Below are 21,977 nucleotides of genomic sequence, written 5' to 3' on the forward strand. Positions count from 1 at the left end.
GGAGTGAATTTCTTGCAAAACCAGCTGGCGGCATTTTGAGTCTGGCACTAAATAAATCCTTTCTTGGCACCACAACAGCCCATTATGCAATTTGAAATCCGAATGACCCTGACTTGAAGGCTTCTGCAAATCTGAAAATATGAGAGCTGCTTTAAAATTCTGCATATACTCTTCCTAAATGCCATGAATCCACTCCTGATATATGGTAGAGATAGCAGACAAATTGCAAGCCCACATCCTAGACAAGGCATCTGCAACCACATTTTCCTTCCCTTTTCTGTACTCAATGTCAAAATCATAGGATTGGACTGCAGCCAACCACCTTGTCTGCTGCTTATATGAAAAATTTGGCTGGGTGAGGAAGAATCTGAGTGTCCTACGATCTATTTTCACCTTCATTTTACTTCCGTACACATAGTGGTGCCATTTCTTGAAAGCATGCAAGATAGCCAGCATCTCTTGATCATAAACATGGAGATTGAGTTCTTTGCCATCAAACTTCCTGCTTTCAAAGGCTATTACCTCGTGTCCCTGCCTCAAAACAGCCCCCAATCCTTTGCCATTGGCATCTGCCTCCACAACGAAAGGACACAAAAGATCAGGGCATACCAAGACAGGTGCATGAGTGAGAGCGAATTTCAGGTCTTCAAAGCTGCATTGTGCTTTCCTTGACCACCCAAAAGCATCCTTCTTCAAGAGGTCAGTAAGAGGAGTTGCCCTCTTGGCAAATTTGCGAATAAAGCGCCCACAAAAGGAAGCAAGACCTAAAAATCCTCTCAACTGGGTGGGATTTTGTGGCTGTGGCCAATCTTTGATGCATTTCACCTTTGTAGGATCCACCTGAATGCCACGTCTACTCACAATATGCCCCAGGTACTCAACCTCCTTTGCCATAAAAGTGCATTTGCTGGCTTTTGCATAAAGCTAATGCATCCTCAAAATTTCCAGCACTTGCTTCACATGCTTAATGTGCTCTTGTCTATCCTTGCTGTAAATGAGAATATCATCAAAGAAAACCAACACCTGGCTTTTGCATAAAGCTAATGCATCCTCAAAATTTCCAGCACTTGCTTCACATGCTTAATGTGCTCTTGTCTATCCTTGCTGTAAATGAGAATATCATCAAAGAAAACCAACACGCATTTGAGAAGTGGCTGTAATATCTTGTTCATCAATGCCTGGAAGGTGGCCAGTGCATTAGTCAATCCAAAAGGCATCACCTTGAATTCATACAAGCCTTGTTCTCTGCGGAAGGCCGTCTTGTGCTCATCTCCTTCTTTCACCCTGATTTGATGGCAACCAAACCTCAAATCTATCTTCGTGAAAAACTGAGCACCCTTGAGTTCATCCAACAGGTCATCTCTCCTAGGGATTGGAAACCTGTTCTTGATAGTGGCCTTATTTAGATCCCTATAATCAATGCACATGCAGTATGATCCATCCTTCTTCTTCACCAGAAGCACTGGTGAGGCAAAAGGAGAAGTGCTATGAGAGATGAAGTTCTTCTCAAGAAATTCCCACACCTGTATTGCCACTTCCTCCCGCTCAACCTTAGAAAGACGGTATGGGGCTTTGTTTATGGGCTTACTGCCAGGCTCTAGAACAATGGCATGATCCACATCCCTCTTGGGAGGCAATTCGGATGGCATATCAGCAAATACATCAGCAAACTCCAATAGCAATTGCTGCATATCATAATCCTCAACACGGGGAATGCTACCCCCCTGAGATACTAACACATTCAATTCGTAGAGGGCATGTTCCTTCCTGAGCTCTCTGGCTAACTGCCTTGCTGAAATGACCTGCAATTTAGGAGTGGCATTGCCATGCATCTTGGCAACAAAATTTACTGACCAAATGCTGTCCATTTGCCACCTCTACTCTCAGCCCATGATCGATCTCAGTAGCAATCAGTCCCACCTTCTATAAGGTCTTAGAATTGATGAAACTATGAGTGCTACCGCTGTCCACAAGAATGTGAACAGTCCTGCCATTAATTTGTTCTTTCAATCTGATAGTTTCAGCACTTTTGGCACCCATCAAGGCATGAGAAGAGATAGCATAAATGGCTTGCTGCGGCGCATCCCAATAGATCTCCTCTTCGTCCACAGGAGCATTGCCATTTGCATCCTCTCACGAAAGAAAAGGCATAGTAACTTGATGCTCCACATGAAAGACTTTAGGCCAACGGCCTCGCATGTTACATATGGGCTGAGTGTCATCAGAATGTATACCATGCATATTATGTTCATTAGCACCACCGGGGTCAAAGGGAAAATTACCCCCCTTCGTGGCTCCAACATCTGGAGCTTCTTCCACGATTTGTGCACCATTTGAATCAGTGGCATCCAAAGTCTCAGAAGCATCCATCAAATCCTCATCATCCGATATCTCAATAATCATGTTGAGTTTTGCAGTACCATTGTTACGCATTTTGCAAACTTCCCGATGCTCAGGAGTCCACTTCTCACCACACTTAAAGCATAAGTTTGCCCTCTTTCTGCTGTCCATAATAGCCATGGTGTGTTGTTTAAATTCTGAATTTTCAAGTCCAACATTTGGTTTAGCATCAAATGACCTGTATGGCTTAGCATATGGCATCTTGCTGCCTATAACTATGGGAAACCTTGGAAATGGCGTTGCTGCTGATTTTCTTTCATTCCAATCACACCTGAGGCTTCTTCTCAGCCTCATTTGCATTCCCATGTGCGCTGCCCGCTGTCATCTCATATTTGCTGGCATACTTGGGCTCAAATACCTCTGCCAATTGGGCTGCACGCTCAATTGTTTGAGGGGTATGGGCCTTCACATCTGCAGCCGCCAGTGAGAGAAGGACTTAACCCATGGATGAAACGTAGCAGCTTTCCCTTTTCAGATACGTCCTGCACAAACAGGGAAAGCCTCCAAAAGCGCTGCAAGTACTCTTGGACCATACTGGTCTACGACAAGGCATAGAATTCAGCCAAGTACTGATCCGAGACGAGTGGGGATACGAATGTAGTGACCATCAAATCTTTGAAACGCCTCCAAGTGGTTGGTCTCTGAGGCGAATCCCTCATATATCGCCACCATGTGTGGGCATAGTCCTGCATATGCATACCTACAAAAATGATGCACTCCTCCTTAGACTTGGAGTAGAAGCGGAAATAGTCTTCCAGCTTTGTGAGCCACTCCTCCAACAAATTGGGAGTCCGAGTGTCCCCTTTAAACTTATGCACTGTGAGTTTGTCTGCAATCTGCCCTTTTCTTTTTCTTTGCACTGCGAACATCTCCCTTTAATTACTTCGCTGGAAAACATCACATAATAGCAGACACTCCCTCTTGATCACTCTCTTTCTCTCTCTCTCTCTCACTCTACACAGTACTAGGACCCAAGACAACCGTTGGGCTGGACCCCCTCGAAGGATTTTATTTCTTGAGAGAAAAAGGAATACAAGAGTTCAGTGTAGACCTGCTGTTACAAATTCAAAGCGTGAATCCTTTTTTACAAAGAGCTCAGGGCTCAATACTTTGGCAACATGCCAAGTGTCAAAATAACTAACTAAAATTTAGTACATGCCACAAAGGGCAATCTCTAAGATCTTCAATGTTCCTTGGTCACACGAACATCTTCTCGTCACTTGCTAAGCTCCTTAGCACTTGGGAAATCAACCTTTCTTAGTACCTGCAACAAGCGCACCACCATGGCACCCATTAATTGTTAGCGCTTTTGCATGCAAATAATAGACGGTGGACTAATTCTAGTCACGGTGGGCGTCCCCACTGAACACATGCGTACAACATAAAACATTTCTCTAGTTGACCGAGATCAACCTTCTTGATCATGATTAAGGGGCTTTAACCAAGGGTTGAGGCGCCTTAACTATAATCAAATCTCTCCAATCGATGTTGGCACAACTCTACAACCAAAGTTGGCACATCTTGGTTAACCGCAGTTAACCCTCTTGGTATAAATTAAGTCTTCCTAATCGAAGTCAAGTTTACTTGACCGAAGTCAAGTATCTTTGACCGTAGTCGTTTCTTTGACCAATAGAAAAACTCTTTTTACCATAATCAACCTAGATGAAAAACTCTTTAATTATGATCAAATAAATGGTCAACAAATAAATGGTCAATTGTACTTTAACTTAGGATATTTACATTGTGGTGACATCCCTTCGCCTTCAAATCAATTGACCTCCACTGAAAAGCTTCTTTGTAAACATCCAAAAGCTGTGGATGATCAGTCAACATGTCCTCATCCATCCACTTTACATCCAATGTCGAATAATTCTTGAATTTTACAAGATACCTATAAAATTCCTTGCCCACAGGGCCTTTGCGTACAGTATGGTACACAATCTACTCTCGCTGAAGGACCTCCTCCAGCTCATCTACTTCTGGTGGATCCTCTGATATTGCTTCTGTAGGCTCTGGCCCCTAGAATTTCTTTAGAAGACTCACATGGAAAGCATTGTGAATCCTCCAAAGCTCTAGCAATGCCAACCTGTATGCAACCTCATTTATTTCTTATGTAACCCTGAAAGGGCCATAGTACCTTGGAGATAACTTTGCATACACTTTCTATTTGCCTTTAAACTTGCGGAGCCTAGCTTTCTCTAACTTTTTCAATTGCTGTCCGGACTGGCTGAAAGCTGTTTGGAGCTCTCTCACAAACCGATCAGTTGCAAATATTTCATCTTTGGTCCTTCGGATAGGTGGCAAAATCACCTTCCCATAGATGCCCTCAAAGGGGGCTTTCCCTGTAGACCTGTGAATTGTATTATTGTAAGCGAACTCTACCAATGGTAGGTACTTTTCCCAATCTGAACCTTGGTCACCCACGTAGCATTACTGCCAGAATTTTTGAATTGAGACCTACCCTGTACTTTCTCAGTTGGGATCTTTTGGAGATCTTTTTGAAAGGTGCAACCTGCAAATAAGCATCCCAAAACTTTTGATTGTACACCTCCACTACATCTCCTGCATCCATATGTAAACTGTCTCAGCCTTGAAGGACATGATCTTTGAACTGTTTAGGCATTCTTCCACCTGACCCATCTGTGGTCTGTGCACTCCACCATGCACTAGCTGTCCCTGTCAAGTGCAAGCTAACCATTCTCAACTTGGAAAATTCCGAAAAGTTTTCTATACCAAATGCAACGTCAAACTGCCTAATGAACTGCAGTGCCTTCTCTATATGACCATACTGTCCATTATAGGTAATAAACCTGACAAATTTACCTCCATCTTTGAATTCCTTGGTCCTGGAAGACTTGCTCTTCCTAGACTTCTTGTGTTTCCTTCTTTTCCTAGATGGTTTATCTGATGAAGAAGAAGATACAGAAGTTGAGCTTGAAGTAGACGGTGAAGGGCTTGGAGATCGGTGATGATGCCTCGATCTCTTCCTACTATGAGACCGTCCCCTATGAGATCCCTCTCTCTCGGGCTGTGCACGAGAGTGTGCCTCTGGCATTGGCACATAATAAGCTGCATTAGGCATAGGTTTTGCTTGAAACAGATGCTGAGCTCTTGAATCCCTTCTGAGTTTTTCCATCTCCTGCATACGAATGCGTACCATCTGCTCAAATTCTTGCTGAGTTTTCTGTGCACTTCTTTGTCTTGGATGTGCATCCCTATTTTGTGAATCCCACTAGATAGGTGATTGAGCCATTTTCCTACAACTTGTCTGAGATCTACAAGCTCTCACACACACTATGTATGCAACTGATGCACGCAACCTTTGCTCTTCAAAGAGAAAATACCTCAACAAGAGGTGTCTTGCATTCACAACTTGTGCCAGCGCCAGGCTGTCAACTCAAGGCATGAACTCAAAGCTGTGTGGCCCTTTTCTGGCTACTGCAAATGACATTCAAAATACATCTGTTTTTTCCCTTTTTCACTGCTCAAAGGCATGCATATTCATTTTCTGCAAATCTCTGATTTCACTGTGTTTCTGCTGCTTTTCTGACAGTAAAAGTCTGAAAGGTAGGTGGAAAACTGATGGCAGAAACTGTCTCTCCAACTGTCCTTTTTTTTTTTTGGGACAGTAACTAGATGAGTAACCAGCTGGTTACACTAACTAGACTGACTGGTTCTGGTTTGGTTAGTCTGCAACTAGACTAACTGGACTGGTCACAGCCTGGTTACAGTGACCAGACTAGTCTGGTTGGGTTAAGTTAACTATACCTCTAACCAGTTCACTAACCAAGGTTAAGTTAGCTTAATCCATGGTCTGCCACATCAGCAAATTTGTCCACCTCAACTGTCTGCCATGTCAGCATGTACAGTCTGGTCGCCATGTCAGCCACTTGTCTGCCACGTGTCAATGCCACATCAGCATCTGAGTTGGCTGCCACATGTACTGCCACATCAGCACCACACATGTGTGCCACATGTCTATCACCCTACCACGTCAGCCTAAAGTCAGAAACCTTGGGTGCATGCGACAGAATTCTCTAGAGCATCGCACATCGCGCCTTTACGTCCGACGAGAAAAAAAAAACTTCCATCAGTGCTCAACGTCACCAGCCCAACTAATGTCTGTCATGAATCTTCTGTCCAGCATCGCCTACCAGAAAGCAACGGTCTCGTCGGTATCTCCGTCAAGCAACAGACCTGCACCATGTGTGCCCGCATGAAAGTGTCGCCAATCGTTGTGCAAATGGATGACAGGACCGCCCACACGATCCAGAAAAAGGATGCCCCGTTTGCTCTCACACTGCTTGAGAACCCCCCGTCTATCGCACGGTTCAGTCGAGCTATCCTCCAGTGCTCCGTCCATGTCACCGGGCCCTGAGCATCGCTCAACAGTTCGCCATCACACCTCCTCTCGCCCATTGCACGAGAAAGCCTTCCTATGCCCAGCCAATCTTACAAGTCCTATGCTACGCTACAATATGAGCAGTTCATCTCCTTCCCATCCACCCATCCACCTAGAACCGACGATCATAAAACTCTTCTGCAACATTTTCTCTTGCTCAGATCGTCTCTGCCTAGGAAGACAGAGAGCCTACACTATGATACCAATGCAATCTGCAATCTGCCCTTTTCTTTTTCTTTGCACTACGAACAGCTCCCTTAAATTACTTCGCTGGAAAACATCACGTAATAGCAGACACTCCCTCTTGATCCCCCCTCCTGTCTTTCCACCTGCTTCTACTCTCGCTACCCCCCCGCTACCCCTGCTACCCCCTCCGCTACCCCTCGGCTACCCCCTCCGCTACCTCCCCGCTACCCCCCTGCTACCCCTCCACTATCCCCTGCTACCCCTCTGCTACCCCCGCTACCCCCCCGCTGCTACCCCTCTGTACCCCCTCGCTACCCTATGCTACCCCCTCTGCTATGCCTCGCTCAGCCCCCCCCCCTTTTTTTTTTTAAAAAAAACCCCCGCTCGCAGCTCTAACTTTTTTTCCTTCTTCTTCTTCAACAGCTCCGACCTCCTACAATCCCTTCTTTGCCCGCTGCTGCCTCCCCCATAATGAAGGGAACAGGGGGATGAGGATAGTAAACTAGGTGGGAGACCCTTCGGTCCAAATTTGCATACGCGTGGAGATGGGGAAGGGGAACGATGACAAGGCGAAAACACAAAAGCAACTCAGTCTGGAGGACTTCAACAAACGCAGCAACTGGAGCAGTTTGACAGTGGACGGCACCGCGGCCCAGAAGAAAGGGGCCCACCCAAAGCCCATGCCGCTCACCACATCCTCGACCTCTATGGTTACCACCACTATTTCACCACCATCATCTGCCTCATCTACACCACCTCTCTCCTCCCCCTCTCCTGCATCATCATCACAAGTCTCCTCTCCAATAGCCTCACCACTGGCCCCCACCGGCCATGGCTTCACAGTACTTTCCCCTCATATCACCTCTACCTCTCAGTCAGCCACCCTTCATCACCTCGTCCGGCCTCGCTACAGATCTATGTAGCTGTATTGGATGCATCGGTCAGCCAGCCTGTTTGCAGAGATGAGAGGGCTCAGAGCAGAGGGTCAGGCCAGTTTCAAGCAACACCATGGAACTATGGATCACATACTCACACTCAGGAGTGTCACTGAGGAGGCCAAATCACGGAAGGAGAGGGTATATTGCTGCTTTGTGGATTTCCGCAAAGCCTTTGACACAGTAACTCGAGCTCGTCTCATCACACGCCTACAGACACTAGGATTTGATCAGGAGAGAGTCTCAAGCCGAGTTCGGACAAGCGCAGGTTGGACAGATGAGATCTTGAGTACCATAGGGGTCAAACAAGGTTGTCCCTTATCACCGACCCTGTTTGGCCTCTACATCGATGAGCTTGAGACTTTCATGGGGGCATTTGGAGGGACCGGTTGCTCACTTGCCGGGATCATCATCAGAATTCTTCTTTATGCAGATGATGTGGCACTCTTGTCGTCCACACCCGAGGGGCTCGAGCGACACCTGGATGCACTGCAAGCTTTTTGTTTATCCCATGATTTGGAGGTCACAACCTTGGCAAGACCAAGGTCATGATCTTTAACACCCCTCGAGCAAACATGCAATGGAAGCAGTTTACTTTTACTTTCAGTGGGTCACCAGTTGAGATCGTATCCTCATACACTTGGGAGTCATCTTCTCCGGCCCGATCTTCACGATGAGACCAGCGATGCAGGCCAGACTGAGCAGGGGATACGCCTCACTCGCTCGGCTAGAGAGACAATGCTTTCACTCCCACTTCCAGGACCCTCGGACCAACCGGACCAAGGCTTTTCTCTTCGACTCCTTGGTCCAACCAGCCAATATGTATGGCAGCCCTTGTTGGGGGCCTAACATGTCAGAGATAGAGTGGACACAGGTGGAGCGTGTTAGAAATGACCCAACAGAGGGTACACACAGCGGAAGACTTATAGTAATGCCCAGGAGCTCACACAGTGTGCGGTGTGGGTGTGGAATCACAAACTTCTTTAAATGTGCAAACTCATCAATAGACAATGAACCAGCTAGATAGAGGAACCACCAAAAAATATATATTTCCGTCCAAAACTATGGACACAATACAAGAGAGAGAGATCCAGAGTCCCACCAATGGTGTGGTCCTCTGATCTTACCACAAGGTCTTTCTCCTATCTATTGGCTATCTCTAGACTCGAGCCCGCGTGCTCCACCTCGAGCGTAAGTAGACTTTCCGTCCAAAGATCTCAGCACCCTGCTGCCCTAGTAGACAACCTAGGCTCAGCCCCAAGTGAGCTAAGTCTGCAGCAACTCTGGCCCTGCTTTGCCTCCTGGATGTAGGCCCAAAGATCAGGCTTCTGCTGCTCCTGCTGCTCCTCTGTTTGCTGACTTGCTGGGTATTAAATGAGGCCTGTGGCCTCTGCTTTTATAGGCCCCTAGGGCCCCTTGAAATAACCAACCAGCCAGCCCTAAATGGGCCGACTGGCTGGTCTGTTTGGGCCAACCAGTCTGCCCCAAAACAGCCCTTTAAGGGCTCACAAAACGAGGGCCCTTTGGCCCACACTTCTAGGGCTTTTGGCCCTCCAATCTAGGCAGGAGCCCAGCCTATATAAGGCATGCCACTGCCCACTGGCAGCCCAATTTGCTGCTCCACCAGGCCTGCTGGTTCTGCCCTCTGCCAGGCTCTTTCCAGCCACGTGTCCTGTGCCGTACTGCCCCGTACATCCTGCTGGGTCATCGCACCTTTCATGGGGATCTGTTGCAGTCCGTACGCCTGCCGCTTTGTCTTGCCAGGCCAGATCCAGGGCTACATGTCCCCCGCCATCTTTCCTGCACAAGGTTTTCTTTTCTTGTGGGGTGCTGCCCATGTGGCAGCCCCCTCTCTCTCTCTTCTTTGGGCATCCTCTGCCCTAGGTCTCCCTCCCCCACACTCTCCTCATTTGGGGGCTTACAGATGGGGAGGTGACCTTTCCAACAGAGCGCCTGCAGATCCTCATGCTCTCACGAATGATCTGGGGGAAACCGTCTGTGCCACATCACATCCTTCATGCCGAGTTTGGTGCTTCTCTACTCCAGCTAGATGCAGCCTTTCAGACCATCACATATCTACACCGGGTTAGATCATATGGGGACTGCACATCAGGGAGACAGAGGTTGCCATGGTTGGCTCTCAATTCCTCCATGAGGTTGGCAACAGAGGGAGACGAGCAATGCTGGTATGCACGGACTCACAGATGGTTTGTGAGACTAGGGTTCCATATCGATAGGATACCTCCTTTTCAGTACAGTTTAGATGCCCCTCCGGTACTCCCACCCACCATCCCGATTGGGCCACACACCAACCAGGTCATTCGAGAGGATCTCCTACAGCTACACACCTTTAGGACTGAGGGAGCTTCTAGTGAAGCTGAGTTTCTACAGAGATTACTATCTTCGTATTTTGGAGGAGGGATTCATCACACCACCAGGGTACACTGAGCTTCATATGCTTCACTCACTACGGATCTCCATCGGACAGTTTCAGGTATCATCACACCGCCTCCGCATAGAGAGCGGCAGAGCAGAGGGCATTCCTAGGGAGCATCACTTATGCATATTGTGCGACTGTTAGGAGGTTGAGTCGGAGGAGCATTTTATTTTCATGTGCCCAGTGTACTACGAGATCCAAGGTCGCTACCACTGTCTCTTCAGAGATGGCTCCGGGCTCCTTTCCAGATTCGTCGCCTACCCAGATCAGAGATGCCTCGCGGCCTTCATTCACGAGGGGGTCCAACACAGAGAGTACTTACTCAGGCAACGGGGCTTGGCCACATCATCAGACACCTCTCAGAGCAAGATCACAGAGTTCTTCCCATCGAGTGACATTGATCGTCCAGTCTCTAGCCGCAGACGTGACAGAGACCCCAACCCGACGACCATAGCACGACACACGAGACATCGAGGGGACACACAAATCACTCTAGGGGACCTCCCGTCATTGTTTAGACCCAGGATACGTCCCACAAGAGTCACAGTGGCTCTGGTCTTGCGTTGAGCCTCGTCTAGGAGATCGAGATGCACGGCACCCCTTGATGGGCGCCAGCATCCCATCACCAGCTATGCACCAGCTAGGGCGACATGACATACAGAGGATTCTACATCCAGATGTATTTGATTATGCATGATCAGACTTAGGATTCAGCACAGGTGATGATGTTCGTTTCAGTAGCTCCACCCTTACTATGATTTGTATCAGGTTTTCTTTCAGTGTCATAGACCCATCGGTCTTCCGAAGACTCTAACTTTCTCTCACTCTACACAGTACTAGGACCCAGGACAATCGTCGGGCTGAACCCCCCAAAGGATTTTATTTCTTGAGAGAAAAAGGAATACAAGAGTTCAGCGTAGAGCTGCTGTTACAAATTCAAAACGTGAATCCTTTTTAATAAAGAGCTCATGGCTCAATACTTTGGCAACATGCCAAGTGTCAAAATAAACTAACTAAAATTTAGTACATGCCACAAAGGGCAATCTCTAGGGTCTTCGATGTTCCTTGGTCACACGAACAACTTCCGGTCGCTTGCTAAGCTCCTTAGCGCTTGGGAAATCAACCTTTCTTAGTACTTGCAACAATTAATTAAAGTGCACCACCATGGCACCCATTAATTGTTAGTGCTTTTGCATGCAAATAATAGACGGTGGACTAATTCTAGTCACGGTTGGCATCCCGACTGAACACATATGCGTACAACATAAAACATTTCTCTGGTTGACCGAGATCAACCCTCTTGATCATGATTAAGGGGCTTTGACCAAGGGTCGAGCCGCCTTAATTATAATCAAGTCTCTCCAACCGAAGTTGGCACATCTTGGTTAACCGCAATTAACCCTCTTGGAATAAACCAAGTCTTCCTGACCGCTTACTTGACCGAAGTCAGGCTTACTTGACCGAAGTCAAGTATCTTTGACCAGTCATTTCTTTGACCAATAGAAGAACTCTTTTTGACCATAATTAACCTAGATGGAAAACTCTTTAATTATGATCATATACTTCAACTTAGGATATTTACATTGTGGTGGCATTGTCCTTGATATCCTTGACTGCATAATCCTTGTGTGTGTAACCTCCACAAGAGTGGGCATCATCACGCTTGAGGTTCACATAATCAGAGAAGGACATCTCAAGTTTGATGGCCTCAAGTAGGGCCTTATATGCACGCAAAGAATATACCAACATGTCATCAAAAGTGGCTTGCTGCCCACCACCAACCCCCTGTTGCGTAGTAGCTGCTGCCATCTGATGCACTGGCTATATGTGCTCGCTAGCTGAGCGATGGGTGCATGAACCCCGGGCTGGGTCTCTCTGCCAAATGCATCTCTCCAAAATGATGGCATACCAAAGGGCTGAGAAGAGGACTAACCTCTCTCCAAAGGGTGTGGGCTGCCATATAAACCCAAGCCAACTCCATGCATACTCGACATAGCATCCTGCCATTCTATGATATCCATCGTTTCCTCGAAGGATCTAGGCTTTCCAAGCTGAGCCACCATAGCATGGTTCGCGGAGGAAGTCTTCACGTTGCGTTGAGACCGCCGTGCTCCGGAACCGCTCTCAGGAATGTCAATGACCCGTGAGTCTTCAAATACCACGGAGGTAGCTTTCTCTGGTAGAGGTGCCTTTGCTGGAGATGCCTTCAGAGCCGATACTGGAACGTCTTGCTCCTCCTCCTCCTCCTCCTCCTCAGGTTATTCAGTCGTCTCCACCTCCTTGATGGTGACCTTGGGTGGCAGTAGTGTCAGAAGTTCCTGAACCTCTTCTGTAGCCTGGGACTCTCTCTCCTTGAAGATCATGTCCCTGCTGATAAGGATCTGCTTCTTCAACGGGTCATAAAGGCGATAGGCCTTGAATTATTCACTGTATCCCACAAAGATACATCTTCTGCTATGGGAATCAAGCTTCGTCCGCTCATCTTTATGCACATGAACAAATGCATTAGAACCGAAAGTCCATAAATGAGATATGGTCGGTTTCTTACCATAGTAAGCTTCATATGGAGTTTTATCATCAACAGCCTTGGTCTTGGTTCTATTATGGATGTGAACGGCAGTGTTCACGGCTTCACCCCAGTAAGCTTTCGAAAGATTTCTCCCTCTCAACATGCTCAAACCTGTCTCTATGATGGTCATGTGCTTTCGCTCAGCAACTCCATTCTGCTGAGATGAGCGAGCTATAGTGAGTTGCCGCTTGATCCCGTGCTTCTTGCAAAATCCATTGAACTCGGTAGAAGTGAGCTCCCCCCCTCTGTCTATGCAGAAGGCTCTACCTACCTCCTCCCTCTCACCATGAGCAACCACATTTCCATCTACCTTGGATGTGACAGTGACTTTGCCAGTGTCGAATAGGACCAACATGTTGTGCTTGTCCATTTGGCTGACAAACAAAAGGTTCGTGCACAAAGTGGGTACATAGAGGATACCGGAAATCAGCTCCTCATTTCCTACAGTCGTGATGAATGGGATACTACCAACACCCTTTACAGAGCATGTCCTGTTATCCCCCACAGTGGCCTCGGAGTCAGGATGTGTACCTTCCATGGTCTTTGAACCACTCCTTGTTGGACATGTGTTTTGAGGCTTCATTGTCCACGTACCAACCTTCCTTGCCTTCACTAACTGCGTAGGCTGAGCAATACTCAATAATGATAAAGAGAGCGCCGGTAGTGATGTTGGCCGACTCAGTCTTTGGCTCCTCCTTGGCTTTGGACTCCCTCCGCTTGAGGTCTGCCTTCTTCTTGCGGCATTCCTTAGCTGAATGACCAAGCTTTTCACAGTAGAAGCATTTCATCTTCCTCTCTCTCTCTCCATCCTCGGTCTTGTAGTTCTTGGAATCCTTGAACTTGCCGTTGCTTGGCTAGTCCCTTAACACGAGTGCTTTCTCATCCGATTGATTGAATAGTTTCTCCCGAGCCTCTTCGTGCAATAGTAAAGGGCCAAGCTCTTCGAATGTGAGAGGCTTGGTCCTCGGTCCTCCAGTGACTGTCATCACAAAACTCTTGAAACTTCAAGGTAGCTTGTGAAGTGTCAACAAAGCTAGATGACTTTAGTCTACCTTTTGACCAACTGCTACGAGTTGATCCCTCACCACCTTGACTTTCGTCAGACGGTCATGAACATTGTCTCCCTCACTCATATCCAGATTGTATAACTGATGCTGGAGAGTGAGGATACGAGACGTGTTACCTGTTTCGTAACGATCCTTCAGGATGGCCCACGCCTCTACAAACGTCTTCGCCATCTAAATGTGGGGAATTATTGTATCGGCAAGGCTAGGGCTTGGGCATCTATGTCTTCCCACGCTGCGAGATCGTCCGCATCTACTGGAATCAAAATTCTTTCTTTCTTGTCCAGAACATCCTCTGGCCTCTCTTCAACACCCGTCACGAGCTTCCAGAGTTTCCGAGCCACAAGATGGCTCCGGATATTCACCTTCCATATGGGATAGTTAGTCCCATTGAACTTCCCAGACTCGCCAAAGTTAGGAATGAATGAAGAAGGAAGATGAGAAAAGGAGGAGGAAGGATGACCATGGGATGAAGAGGCTATAGATGGTTCCTTCTCTTCCATCTTCGCTATAATAGCAAACAGCAAACTGAAAAATGGACTTGCAGTAGAGAACTTGACCACGCAGCAAACCTACGTGTCGATTGGAGCCGCCTTCTTGCTGAGAAACTCCCTTCTAAAGCTGGAAACCTTGCTCTGATACCATGTTGGAAATAGGAGGATCGAATCTCTCACACCTCTCACTCCGATCTCAGCTCATACAACACTCAGAAACCTCAGATAGCGGACGCATCTTGGAAGCACGATGGTGGCACCAGTTCGAAGTCCGACTAGATATCAGCATCCCAATGTTAGAAATCACTGATCCCACTTGTGAGGCCCCGATTGGGGGGACAAAGGGGCAGTAGATTGTAGGGGGTAGGGTAGGCACCAGTACATCCTGAAGGGGCCAGTGATAGGGACCCCTTTTATAGACCAGGGGCTGGATCAGGTAAACTGACCAGAAGGGGCCGACTCAGCCCCTTCAGCCGACCTGGGCAGCATCCCTGTGGAAAGCCCTGCAGTCAACTGTTTGGCCGACCAACCAAGCCCAAGTCTGGGCCTATACAAGGCCCTGCTGTAGGGCATTTGCTGCCCTACAGCCAGCCTTGAACCAGGCCCCTTTGGAGCCCCTAGTGGAACTACTGAGGTTGTCCATGTAGTCTGATGCTGATTCATCAAGCTCCTCAATGACCGAGGTTTTTGAAGCTGTTGCTGAACCAATTGACGCGGCTCCTACTGCTAGAAGCTTCCGGTAAGTGGTAATGCGGGCAATCTTCCTTAATATAGCCCGATACATGACAATGGGAGCATCGATTCTCTTTGGCATAGAGTGTTCGTGTCGCTTTATCCAAGTACCGGCCATAGCCGTTGCTGTCCTTCGCCATCCAGCTCTTCTTCTGCTGCCCATTCCCACCATCAGCTAGCATGGAATCCAAGGACTTCGTACTGTTGACCTGCTTGGATCCTTGACCCTTGTGCATGAGCTCAAAATTTTGAGCAAGCTCGTATGCATACTCATAATCCCGTGGCCTGAAACCTCTGACATACCACTGGATGTCTGTACGCACCCCATGGAGAAATTTGCTCAGCTTCTGACTATCCTCCAGCTGCAACTATATAAACACCTGAGTGAATTTATTGGCATAATGATTCATCGTCTCGGTGTCGCCTTGGCGTAGCTCGTAGTACTGACTCTGGAGCCTGTCCAAGTACTGCGGCGACGAGAACCATGTGTTGGAATGGTCACCTCCCCATCTGTAAGCCCCCATATGAGGAGAGCATGGGGGAGGGAGACCTAGGGCAGAAGATGCCCAGAGAAGAGAGAGGGAGGGGGCTGCCACATGGGCAGCACCTCACAGCCAAGAGAGGAGGATCCCTGAAGGAACAGTACGGGACAGCATCGTGGCTGTACGGGACTGTGCAGATCCTTGGAGGCATTGACATCAGCAGGGTGTACGGAACTGTACAGCGCTGGAGAAGGGCCTGGCAAAGGCGCTTGCATGACGGGGTCCTTGGCAAAGTATATGGGCAGGTCTATGGCCTGCAAGAAGGGCTGGCAGGTGGCAGGACAGCAGCAGCAAAGGGGCTGGACCCTGCATGGAACAAAGGGCCAGCAAAGAGCCCTAAATAGGGCTGTATAGGCAGCCAACCAGCCAACCAACTGGTCGGTTGGTTAGGGCTGCTACAGACCAGCCAGTCGGCCCATTTAGGGCTGGCTGGTCGGTTGGTTCAAGGGGGCCTTGAGCCCTATATAAGGAGAGGCTCTTGGCCTCATTTCATCATCCAACTATCCAGCAGTTCAAGGAGCAGACAGGAGCAACCAGGAGCTACTCCCTTGGGCCTCACACTGGGGGTAAAGGAGAGTTGAAGGTGAGCTGCAGACCTTCTGGAGCAGCCATTCATAAGCAGGTTGGAGCAGTGGAACAGGGACCTGTGTGCTGCAGACAAAGCTTGGCAGGGGCTGCCCACCTAGGCGGATTCACAGGCAGTAAGGTGGAGAAGAACACACTGGACCGAAAGTCTACAGAAGCTCGAGGTGGAGCACGCGGGCTCGAGTCTAGAGATAGCCGGCAAATAGGAGAAGGACCTTGTGGTTAGATCAGAGGACCACACCATTGGTGGGACTCAGGATCTATCTCTTTTGTATTGTGTCCATAGTTTTGGACGGAAATATATATTTTGGTGGTTTCTCTATCTGTTCAATTCATTGTCTATTGATGAGTCTGCACATCTATTTGTATGCACATTAAGAAAAGAAGTTTGTGATTCCACACCCACACCACACTGTGTGAGCTCCTAGGCATTACTATAAGTCTTCCGTTGCGTGTACCCTTTGTTGGGTATTTTCAACACCATGATCGAAGATCGTTCACGAATTCAATCCAGCTGTAGAAAGGTGTCTCCTCGTCTGCATCATAGTGGTCCTTCTACCACTTGAGCCACTAGGTGTGCCTCGCCTGTGAGGTGCATGGATGCTAGGATGCACCGCTCGTTGTCCTTCGTAGGCATCACTGAAAAACAGCTTTCGAACTGATTGAGCCACAAAGTCAACACTAAGGGTTCCTGCTTACCATCGTACTATGTGAAGTTGAGCTTCCCCGAGAAGGAGGGCTTGGCCGAAGGTGGAAGTCTCTCCATTTCTCCCCCCGCTGGTTGGAGTAGAGAAATGAGAAGCCGCCGGTCTCGTTCTTCCTTCTTTTCTCGAGCAGTACATTCTCAAAGTTCCTTGGCCTCCTCAGCCTCATGGTCCCAGAGTTCCTTGGCTTCCCGATCCTCTCGATCACATTTTTCTTTTGCTTCCCAAGCCTCGCGATCACGTTCTTCTTCTACCTCCCGAGCTAGCCTTTCGCGCTCTCTGGCAGCCTGCTCGCGATCTTCCCCCTTCTCATGAAGCTGGGTTATGCAGGTGAAGAGAGCCTCTGATTGTTGTTTTTGCAACTGCATCATAGTCTGCAACATGGCTGTCATGACAGACATGGAAGTGTGTACAGGATTCTGTGGTAGAGGTGGTGGTGGCTGTTCAAGCACTGAACCCTCACCCCCCCCCTGTGTTGGACTGCCCACTGGTGCTCATGGTGTCCTTGCCGGATCTTGTCTGGACCATAAAACAATAGAACTGCCCCTAAACTGACCCTCCCTATCTCAAGAAAGAAAACTGAAGCTCTGATACCAATGTAACGGGAAATAGACTATTCTCACTCTCTCTGCTGCTCAATACTAACTGCAACTGCAAGATGATGCACTCAATACACAAAGTGATGCCGTGGATGTGAGTGAGAGAATCAGAGGGAGAGAATGTAGTGGACCTCCGAAGAGGAAATAGATACAACTGAATAATGAATGCCCAAAGGGCTGAATACAACTGTATGAAGGGACTGAAACCCTCACTGCAAAACTAGAAAGACTAGACTACCTAGAGGAGGTGAACCCTTGCTAGATCCCTCAAGAGCCTCAGGCTACCCTGCTGGTCTGCTGCAGGGAGGCCTTGCTGCTGCTATTCTGAGGGCTGACGTGCCCAACTGTGGGATGAAGAATGAGGGCCAAAAGGTGCCCTTTTATAGCCTGGCCGACCTGCGATGATGTGGCATTGACTGTCTGTTGACTGTATGCTGATTGCTGACTGTGCAAGGCTGCCTGCATGGCTGTACAGATGCCTGCGTGGCAGTTGACCTGGCTGCCTGCGTTGGCACCAGCTAGCATGGCCACGGGCCCGTGACAGTGGGCATGATGCCATGTGGGTGGTTGTAGATACATTGATTGAGATGTTCCAGCAAAGACAACAATTTTTGCTCCACAAATGGCAAGCTGTTTGTTGAGAAGTCATTTAGGGGCTTCCAGTTGAGATCATCAGTAACCATGATCCTTAAGTTCACGGATCATCTCTGGTGAGAAGTGTTCAAAACTTTGGACATTAAACTTAGTATAAGCTCCTCCGAACATCATGAGTCAGATGGAGGCTCCGAACATCATGAGTCAGATGGAGGAACGGAGCAAGTTAATTACACTCTTGAGGATATGCTCATGCATATCTTTCAAAAGCAATCTAGCTGGGAAGAGTATCTTCCCATGGATGAGTTTCCACATAATAACATAAAATATACAGCGAGTCCATTCGTCTTTATCAATGGAGTCCAGCCTAAGACTCCGCGGACTGTTGGCCTGCAAAACATTAACGTATGAGAAGCTACTGATTTTCTGCAATTGCAATAGAACATGTTGAAATTTGCTAAGGAAAACCTTTGCACGGCACTCAATTTTATGCAAATCAGAAGCTCTCACCTCAAGTGTTTGCAGAGGGGCCATGTGTTTACCTCAGGATCCCCAAAGATTCTTGAGTATTCCAAACGGGTGAAGTTTATAAACTGTTATTGCGGACCTTTTAAGATTCTCCACGCAATTAATAATGCAGCTTGTGATGCAATTATTTCCTAATGTGAAGGTATATACTGTAAGTCGCCTAAAGGAAGAATTATGCACAGTCGACAGTTGAGTTTCAGTAAAGGAGCTTGTTTAATTACAAGATCTATCAGTATATAATCCAATAAAACCAGAAGTAGTTCTGGATTATAGACAGAGACTCTCAGAAATAGGTTGGTCCCTGAGCTTCTTATTAAATGGAAGGATAGATCTATTTGGGAGATGTCGAATCTATGCAGCAACAATTTCCTAGACTAGAAACGTCCTAGTATAGGTGGATTTGTGGTGGGAAAAATGTTATGCCCCCATGAGCTACATAAATGATAAGGTTATGTCCACACAGTGGACCCTTTGAAATGGGTCAATTTTACTTTAGGGCCAATCCACTCGTGGCCTTGGAACACCCTCAGTGAGTCTATAGATATGAGTTAAGGGCTCATATGTGGGCTAATATGTGGGCATCCCTCAGGATTGACTCCTTGGAATACCGATACCCAGAGCAGGCCTATGCCAAGTGTGGCCTAACACGTGGATTGGTGCACCCCCAGGATTTGGGACATCGGGGTTTTGGCCATGGACGGAGTGCGTTGCTTCTCTAACATCAAGCACGGAGGGTGGTCTGTTATATTAGATCTACTGCTAGGTGTTGAGCTCGGCTTGGTTAAAGGGGAGACCCTAGAATATTAGGCTATTAGCCAGACTTGCAAGCATATCAACAAAACAAATGAATGCACAATATATAACGAAAGCATGTAGAAGAGGCACAATTATAGCATGGGTTGAAAACAGATAACCTTGGTGACCCTAGACTATTGGGCTATTAACTAGAGTTGCAAGCATATCAACAAAACAAATGAATGCACAATGCATAACAAAAGCAGTGATAAGAGAAGAGTAGAAAGCTGAAAACCATGTAGAAGAGGCACAATTATCATACCGTATAATCCCATCCATACTTGTTAGCGAAGTGAATGGCAGATTCCTTGTCATTGAAGGTCAAGGCAGAATCTCCGACATGTGCATAAGGATCTCCTGTTGATGTCCACCCCATCAGTGGATTTTCCCATCTGATAGCCATAGCAAGAAAAACGTGTGCTTTTCACTCAATATACAAAATATTACCTTCACAAACACAATTGACTCACCCTTAACAATAGATTTTTAATGTATTGCACCGTATGCTATTTCAAAGATGGTTAAAACATACTTTTGAGTAGAAACAAAATTGATTTTCCATTTGCCCGTTTTGGCTGAGCCCTGCTGTGATGCTGTTCGAGCTGGGGAATATATCACAACCTGTTGTTCCACCATAATCACAAATAGCAATAAGAAACAAAATGCATCAACTAATCTATCATACATATGCTGATACAAACCATACAATAAGACTTGCTGACATTTAAAAACACTATTTCTATTTTCAGCAGTGGTGAAAAGCCAGATCCAAAGACAACAAATTAAGGAAGTGGGGAAAAACAGGAAGAACATGCCATGTATTCAACAAGAGAGACCATGCCAGTCTCGGTATATTAAAATAGAGTGGCGAACAGCACATTGTGCAACAAAAACAAAAGTGTACTCTATTCATAAATGGTACTCTTGATAACACAAAAGTGAGCAATAAAGCATCGTTTAGTCTGCTTCATGTTTGAAGCCACATAGATGAATTGGCATGATACCTAGTTTCCCTTGCATGAATTGGCATGTTTTACGGTAAGGAAGGGCAGTCACATAGATGAAGCCACTTGAAGAAGGAGCATGGTCCTCCAAAAATACTTGCATGTTCAGATTGGATTTCTTGATGCCCAATCCTTGCATTCCTTTTCAGTGCACCACTGTATTTGTCTGCAATGCATCAGCAGGATGGCATGCATACAGTATATTCCTACCACATCCACCCTAACGCATCGTACCTTTGGCTACTTTATTCGTTGAAGCATAGGTCCATGCACTCTAGGTAATTACCCCGAAAATTCCCAAAGATGACCTCAGAGGGCATATGGGATCCTAACCCCAATATGACACGTATATTGTAGCCGTGGCTTTAACGTGGCGTCCTTAGGGTTTGGATTCTCTGTCCAAAAGGGAGCCTTCTCCTTGAGAGAAACACTTTAAACATTAAAGGCATTGCATTGAAACTTTGAGAGCTTGTGCTGAAGGGAATTCCTGTCAACCTACTGCAAACGGCATTGCACGACAGCTGGGCTTAGTCTTATTGCCAGACACACTTCGCAGGTAATCTCTATTTGTGGTTATAGAAGCTCATTGCGCCCCGTCAACATTGTTTTCTATATGACATAACGCTTAATGAAACCTTTGATAACGGAATTGCGGCCGATACACAATCGTTGCAGGAAAATAATCAGCTATAGCTTATCTTGGTAAACTTGCCGTTTATACCTGTCAGAAATTATTGCCTTAACGGAAAGGATATACGATTATCACTCGAGTTTTCCTTGAACCTTTCTAGCCAAACATTTGAGTGTGGATTCATACCAAACTGGGGAAACCAAAGGAATGATCAGGAGAATTTCACTAACCCGACGCCGAAGATGCTCATCCGGGACACCAGAAATCTCTCCTATTTCGCCAATTTTAACGGTTGCGGCCTCGGAAAAGGGGCGCCAATGATGAGATGAGGCGCCAATGCCAGATTTGAGGAAGCAGGCACGGATCGCAAACCGTCTAGCTCTCTCCATGCCGGAATCCCAAGTCCCAAGTTCCAAATCGATCGAAAGGAACGTTCTCCTCTTCTAGAAAGCCAATATATGAAATGAAATGGACAAACACCCACTTTACTACGTAGTAACAAGTGTTTCTCTTATACACAAGTATGTCCCCCCATACATTGATAATTGTATATACGAGTAGCATGACCGGGTTAGAGACCCGCTTTGCTTAGCATGACCCTTCTACGGTGCCTTTAATTTAAAGGAATGAAATTTTAGCTTTTATTTAAAAATCTCAATATATGAGTGCTTTTTAGGAAAATTTCAAATTGGATCTTTAGCATTGCTTTTAGTTGGGAAAAATGTTTTTGGTAACATTGCATCTCTCTCTCCCTGTTTAGAGTCGGAGCTCGACCA

General features: G+C 47.0%; 1 protein-coding gene across 1 annotated transcript in view; it reads right to left on the reverse strand.

Annotated features, from left to right (window-relative positions):
- FRO1 (NADH-ubiquinone oxidoreductase-like protein) overlaps positions 1-21,716 on the reverse strand; it is a 39,339-nt gene extending 17,623 nt beyond the window's left edge. The window contains exons 1-3 of the mRNA XM_087379721.1: positions 21,432-21,716; positions 20,099-20,187; positions 19,829-19,958 (exon numbers count right to left, since the gene is read on the reverse strand). Coding sequence (XP_087235847.1) covers positions 19,829-19,958; positions 20,099-20,187; positions 21,432-21,590 — 378 coding nt within the window. The 5' untranslated portion in view covers positions 21,591-21,716. The remainder of the gene's footprint in view (positions 1-19,828; positions 19,959-20,098; positions 20,188-21,431) is intronic.
- Positions 21,717-21,977: the final 261 nt, after the last annotated feature.

The sequence above is a fragment of the Dipteris shenzhenensis genome, chromosome 1 (genome assembly GCF_047967505.1).
Source record: "Dipteris shenzhenensis isolate YYH24624 ecotype China chromosome 1, Dip_SZ_1.0, whole genome shotgun sequence".
In the NCBI taxonomy this organism is placed as follows: domain Eukaryota; kingdom Viridiplantae; phylum Streptophyta; class Polypodiopsida; order Gleicheniales; family Dipteridaceae; genus Dipteris; species Dipteris shenzhenensis.